At 42.4% G+C, this 6,931-nt stretch overlaps 1 protein-coding gene across 1 annotated transcript; it reads left to right on the top strand.

Moving 5' to 3' along the window:
- Positions 1-4,766: 4,766 nt before the first annotated feature.
- LOC103566229 (olfactory receptor 2F1-like) lies at positions 4,767-5,838 on the top strand. Its single transcript, XM_008542559.2, has one exon. The coding sequence runs from the start codon at positions 4,897-4,899 to the stop codon at positions 5,836-5,838; it is 942 nt and encodes a 313-aa protein (XP_008540781.2). The 5' UTR covers positions 4,767-4,896.
- The last annotated feature ends 1,093 nt before the right edge of the window (positions 5,839-6,931 follow it).

The following is a 6,931-nucleotide window of genomic DNA, read 5'->3' as shown; positions in this document are numbered from 1 at the left end:
CATACTGAACCCACAGTTTTCTAACCTAATTTTTCATCCAGTTACATATCATCTGTGTTTGAAAAAGCAGAAGAGATACATTTTTGCTTTACCAGCAAGGAAATATTTATATTAGATTATCACACATTATCTCCTCTGGAGATGGTACCCAACGGTTCTTTTCCTTGACCCTTAGTCACTTCACGCCAATTGTTCCTTTGATGTGCATCAGGAATGCTGCTCCTCAGGTGTCACTCTCTCTTTCTTTTCTCCCTCATGGTGCCCTTAGATTTCTTCTTACTTCTGCCCTTTTCTCAGTCAGAGTCTTTACCTCTCCAACTCCCAGTACAAGGTCCCATGATATTTGCTTTTATGAACTTTGAAGTTGGGAGAGCTTCAGGTCCTTTGGGTCCTGGGCTTAACTGGATATTGTAAGGAGCAGAAGTGAACCTGAGATTCTACTCATCCTGCACAAAAAGAAGACCATGAAGTGAAACTGCCAATTCCCAGTCCACTGTCATTAAAGTCACAAATCTTCAAGATAAATAAATCTCTACCTTGCTGATACTGGCCAATTATTACAGAAGAATTCTCGAGGGTTACTTGCTAACAACATCTCTTTCATCTTACAAAAGACTCATGTTTATTTATCATAGAAATAGGTAGGCAAATATTGGGGATAAAATCCCATCCTGACTCATTGCTGGCTCTGTTCCTACTAGTAATTGCAGTGAAGAGATTAAAACTTTGTGGAAGATGATCAAGAACTGGGAGATCAAGCTTAGCAAAAGCTGGAAAAGCTTCTGGCAGTATGAAAATATGCAAAGGAAACAAAACTCAACAGAAGTGTGATTTGGGACCAAGAAGGAGCCTATGGAAATAATCCAATGACTGTGCATTTAGGACTTCTCAAAGGCCTCCAGGCTATGGATATGATGTTTCTACAGTGCAACGCTTAATCGCCACACCCTAGTCACTGAACTACATGTGTGTGAAGGAGGGAGAAGATGCATTCATCTTCTTCCTTAGGAAGGAGGTGCAGCTCTGAGATTTTAATTCTTCATCTCCTCCCCAATTAATCTTAATTCCTTTACATCAGGTCAGAGGAGTAAATATTCCTTTCTCCTGACTCCTGTCAAAAGTCCTCAAAAATGCCCCAGCCTTGAAAGACAGTGAAAGACTCAAAAGAGTCAGGGAAGGGCTCATGAGCTTGGGAACTAAAAGGACAATTTCAAGTTGAGATAGAAAGTTTTCAGAATCTTTATCCCCTAAGGAACTTAGAGGAATGGGGAGCTGTGGATGCAGAGAAGTAGCTGAGGAGGGAGAGGGTGAAGAATGAGTAGAGGAACACACCAAGAACAAATAATTGCCCTCTGGGGATTCTTAGGTTCTGAAAAGTTATTACCTAAGACTGACAAAGTAAAACCTTCATCCCCAGGAAGAAGATGGACAACTCCTTCAAGGGCCTCATGAGAGATGTGCTACTTTCCTTCCAAAATGCGTTCTGTGTATGAAATGAACACTCAGCCTCGGTGAGTCCTCCCCAGGGAAGGTGAAGAGGAGGTGGTGAGAGGATAGAGCCCAAATCCCCAAGAACAGCCAGGACTGCCCTGGGATCCTCTAGTGTGTTTTTTTCACTAGTTACAGTTAGAGACTCTTTGATTCTTCCCATGACCTAGACAATGCAACTCATTGTTTTCAAGGCATTCAAAGGAGTCCTGGGTCCTGGTAAGTCATCCAATCAACAGTAAAACGGAAGTGCTTAGTATATTCAGAGTTACAGACAAAGAAGTAAAGAGTGGAGGTCAAAGGGATAAGGCTCTTTTTCTGGCCTTAAGGCATCTGCATTATGTTGAAAATAAGAAGAAGGAACGGAGGAGGGCTGGGCATGGTGTAGGAAACAAAGATAGACATATATTCCATCTTTTCTTGAAGAAGAAGATGGCAAATATTCTCAATCATTAAGAAGCATAATCCCTATGGAACTAAGGCATCTTTGGTCCCCGGTCTGGTGGAGAACTTAGTAGTAGGGATCATCCCAGTTTGGGAATGATCTGGGCTGGTCTTTGGAAGGAAACTGATGTATCAGAGGCTACATGTCTTTCAGCCTTGATCCAAGCAGTTCTCTCATTTTTGTTTGTATGGTTCCTTCCCTATTTCTTTAGCCTCTTGTTTTCAAGTTGATTCAGTCCCAATCTTTGGCACTTCCCCAAACATTTATGTGTGATATGAATGCTTTGGTCCTCAAATCCAGTAATCAGTCGTATCTAACTGCCTGTAGTCTCACTAGCTATGCATAGTGGCGATGAACAAAGAGTGAAGAATTTCTTTTTCCCTTTTATACTCTTCTAAAGTACAGCTCATGTATTTTCATTTATTGCAAATCTTTAATGCTGGGAGAAATCTTGCTCTTTATTTAACTTGCTCATTCTGCAGATGAAGAAACTATGGCTTAAAGAGGCAGTGACTTACAATGACACCTAGATGGTTTATTGATACAGGTTGAAACCGAGGTCTTCTTACTACCAAATTATGTACACCTTACATACACTCTACAACCACATGTACTTTCTCAAGAAGCAATTGCACTGGCTGTTTCTTTGCTTCTACTTCATCATTTCTACATATCTCCCTGGCTATTTACAGTCCACGTCTCCATATACCAAACTTGATACACTAGCTTTTTCTGAAAACTCTGATAAGTTCATGATGACTCACCCTCTCTATCCTCCTTCAGGCTGTTCCTGAAGAGGGAGACAAGGCTGTATGGATCCCTGTTTTCCCAGTACTTGCCACTGGACCAGGCAGTACTCAGTGTTCAGTAAATGTTCACTTAACTGAACAAAATGGAATGGAATTCTCTAATTATCCCAAAAATCAGAAAACAAGGCTATCTATTAATAAAAATAGTTTAACATCATTTAAATATAGCATCAAAAATTCATTGGGAAAAAAAAGTCCTTGGTTTCCTCATCTGTAAAATGAAATGTATGGAGTATATGAACTACATGATTCAATTCTAACATTTTTTGTTCTCTTGTATAATAACAGGGCCAATCTAGAGGGAATCTGGATCCATGACAGTGACTCAGAAGGTGAGGATTCTGGATGCTATAGCAACCTCCAGATTGTAGAAGATCAGAGCTCAGTATTTTCATCAGCTGATACAAGGACCAGGCTCTGTGAGGGGCTTCAGGCTCCCTGGGACAGTGCTCAGAACCCCAGCCACCAGCTACAAACTCTGGCCCTAGAACCCATCTCCAACCCTGAGATCCTAAAGCCAGTTTCTATTCTTAGCAGTCTCTGCAGTGACCCCTCCTGGCCACTGCAGGACCAAGGCTCTGTGGAAGGGGAGAGTTGCCTGTTCCATCCATCTTCTCTGCTCTCTCCCTCCACCAATAAAAGCCCGGCCACCATTCCCAGCCAGAAGACATTTGAGTTGGATGATGCTTTTCAATTCTATCTTATTTGACTCTGTGGTTCCGCTCTGGTTTTCTGAACACTGATGTATTATTGCATTTGTCCTTTGTTTGGCTGTCTCATTTGATTCTCATGAAGTTTATCAAGATCCAATTTTTAAAATATTTTATTTGATTCTGTGGCACTGCTGATTTTCTGAAATCAAATTCCAAATGTTGAAAGGCAGTATTTTCTAGAAGTTTGTTGAAAGCATCGTGCATTATATACTCAATAAATATTTTCAATAAATGATTTAATTTACTAATTTTTTAAGAGCAGAAAATATGCCTTGAGATTACATTTCTATTAAGAAAAACTGATGGCATTTAATTCTATTTTTATAGAGGGCTGGAAGAAATGTTGGAAGGGAGATAATTCAGTACAATCTTAGCTGAGAAAGGAGAATTCACTTCCTCTGAAAGGATTCGGTGGATTACACTCACTTGATACTCAGTAGGAACATGTGAGTATCGTTGGTTTCCAAATGTTCTCATTACACTATTTTTGTTAATTATTTATTTAAATATCTGAATATATGCCTGCAACTTACTATATAAATTGCACATTACTGAGAAGGAAGGTTAAACTGCAGCGGTAATTCAATTAAGCTGCAAATGTAATTAGCCCACTAGTAACATTATTCTTCTCCCCCATAGCACTTAGCACAAATATACTTAATTAATTTTGTATAATTATTAATGTGTCCCTGATTGAATTATAAGAACCAAGGAAGCAGGGCTCATGCTCTGTCTTCTGATTCACAGGCAGGTTTCTGATGTCCAGTCCAGTACCTGGGACAGAGCAGAGCCTGGCAGACATTGGTTTAAAGGATTGAAGCGTCATCAGGACTGACGGGCACAATGAGAATTACTTGAGAGGATTCCTTTCTAGGCAGTGAAGAGAAACTGAGTTCAGTCTTTTAGGAACAACACCGAGAAATCTGGGCACTCCTCTTCAGTTCAAGTCTGATTATAACACCCTACCCACTGCATCCCCCACTGAAGAATCCTTCCTGTCCTCTCTTTGCTCCCATGTCCTACCTCTTTTTCCACTTCCCTACCTTACTTCCTTAGTTTTTTTTTTTTACTTTCTTGTTTTCTCTCCTTGTTTCATTTTTTCTTGCTTTTCTCCACCATTTTCTTTCCCTATCTCTCCATCTGCATTAGTAGCTTATCTCCTCTATAACTGTAACTGTGCTGGATGTTAGACATAAAAGGATGACTAGAACTGGGACTGTATCTGTGAGAATTCTTCAGGCTAGTGTGAGCACCCAAATGTCGCATTATCCAACATCTTCACTACAATCTCCTTGAGCACCTAGGTTATGGAAATTGTGGGAAGAATCCCACTTCCAGCCCCAGCCCTAAACCAAGGCTTAATCCCAAACTCCTAAAGTGAGACCATCACTTGTCCCTCCCTGACTCTGCTCCTCTCCCAACAGCCAGATCCATCTGCTCCATGAGAAGGGACAACCTGACCTGGGTGAGTGAGTTTGTCCTAATGGGGCTCTCTAGTAACAGGCAGATCCAGGCTGGACTCTTTGTCCTGTTTGGGGCTGCTTATCTGCTGACCCTGCTGGGCAATGGGCTCATCGTCCTCCTGACTGGGCTAGATGCGCAACTGCACCAGCCCATGTACTTCTTCCTCTGTAACCTGGCGGTGGTGGACATCTGCTGCACCTCCAGTTGGGTCCCTCAGATGCTGATGCACTTCCTCCAGGAGAAGAAAACCATCTCCTTCACCCGATGTGCGACCCAACTCTTCTTCTCACTGGCTGTGGGGGGGACCGAGTTCCTGCTGCTGGCAGCAATGGCCTATGACCGCTACGTGGCGGTCTGTGACCCACTGCGCTACATGGCAGTGATGGGCAGGAGGTGCTGTGCGGCACTGGCAGTGGTCTCTTGGCTTGTGGGCCTGGCTAATGCTGCAGTAGAGACAGTGATCACCATGCGCCTGCCTACCTGTGGGCAAAACGTGCTGAATCACGTGTCCTGTGAGACACTGGCACTGGTCAGGTTGGCTTGCATGGACGTCACCTTCAACCAGCTGGTCATAATGGCCTCCAGTGCGGTGGTGCTGCTCCTGCCCTGCTGCCTGGTGTCCCTGTCCTATGCTCACATTGTGGCCACCATCCTGCGGATCCGTTCCACTGGGGGACGCCGCAAAGCCTTTGGGACCTGTGCCTCCCACCTCACTGTGGTTTCCATGTCTTATGGGATGGCCCTGATTACCTACATGCAGCCCAGCTCCACAGCCTCAGCCGAAAAGGACAAGGTGGTGGTGCTCTTTTATACTGTGATGACTCCCATGTTGAATCCGCTCATCTACAGTCTGCGGAACAAGGAAATGAAGGCTGCTATGAGTCGAGTTCTTATGAGGAGTTCTGAAACAAAACTTTAGTATTTGACTTTGTCACAGGAGTGCCTCACTCTGCAGACAGTGGGAACTGGAGTGTGCCCTCCCACATAACACCTGTATGTGTGTGTGTATGGGCATGTGTGCATGTACATGTGTGTTTGCACTTGTGTTAGGGAGCAGGTGGAAGGACCATAATCTGCACTACTATGTTTTGAAGTCATAGAGTAATGAGATTTTATCTTTGGACTCTATTTTTGGTCCCTGCCTTATTCTTAAAAATGTGAAACAACTTGGAGATACATACACCCTACAGAAAATTAAATGGAAAAGTAAAGGTATACAAGCATATATGAATTAGAAAGAAAGATTAAATCAGAAGTCAGGGCATTTCACAAAACTTATGCTAAAAAAGTCTATTTTCTTGCTAAAATTTACGACTGTATGTCTAAACTTTTCTGCAATCACTGAGAAAAGCGGGAGTGGAAGCTGTAAGTTACAAAATTCACTGTGCCCATAGGATCAAACAGGCCTAAGGCTGGAGGTGCAAAGGGCACCCGTGCGACTCACATGTGATCCAGCTCTGCTCATTAGGATAGGAAATTCACACAGGGACTTGGAGGCAAAGTCACAGTAATAATGCCCACAGCCCTGATGAGCAGGACTGGACCATGTGAGTCATGTGGACATCACTCTGCATGTTTCCTCTCAGACTTGCAGTGGTGGCAAATGCCTGACCAAAAAGTCAAATGTTCAGGACCTGAAACACGTATCTTTCTACACAATCAATCTAAGGGTATCCTCTTGTGAAAACTGAGGGATGCATTCAGAAGTCACACTTGACTAGAGGATCATGCGACACACAATCAGACGTGAACTGAGCTATTCAGCAAGGAAAGAATCAGGTTCCCATTGGTGATAACTTCTCTCTGTTCTTGTATCACACAATTATAATTGAGCTGTAAACATCCTAAAATATAAATTAAAGGCATCATTATTTTATCCAGACAAGTGTTTAAACCAACTTTTAAAAATCAGAATAAATCTTCTGTTACCTAAATATTACAAATCCCTGTTTTGTCTTTATCTCAAACAAACAAAAACATATTCATTAAGAACAATTCAAACTTATATAATG

Source organism: Equus przewalskii, chromosome 4 (genome assembly GCF_037783145.1).
Source record: "Equus przewalskii isolate Varuska chromosome 4, EquPr2, whole genome shotgun sequence".
Lineage (NCBI taxonomy): Eukaryota > Metazoa > Chordata > Mammalia > Perissodactyla > Equidae > Equus > Equus przewalskii.
Note: the sequence above shows the minus strand (reverse complement) of the source record. Positions and strands in the feature narration are given on the sequence as shown.

Coding starts and splice junctions, on each gene's coding strand:
- LOC103566229 (XM_008542559.2), top strand. CDS start 4,897: ATGAGAAGGGACAACCTGACCTGGGTGAGTGAGTTTGTCCTAATGGGG.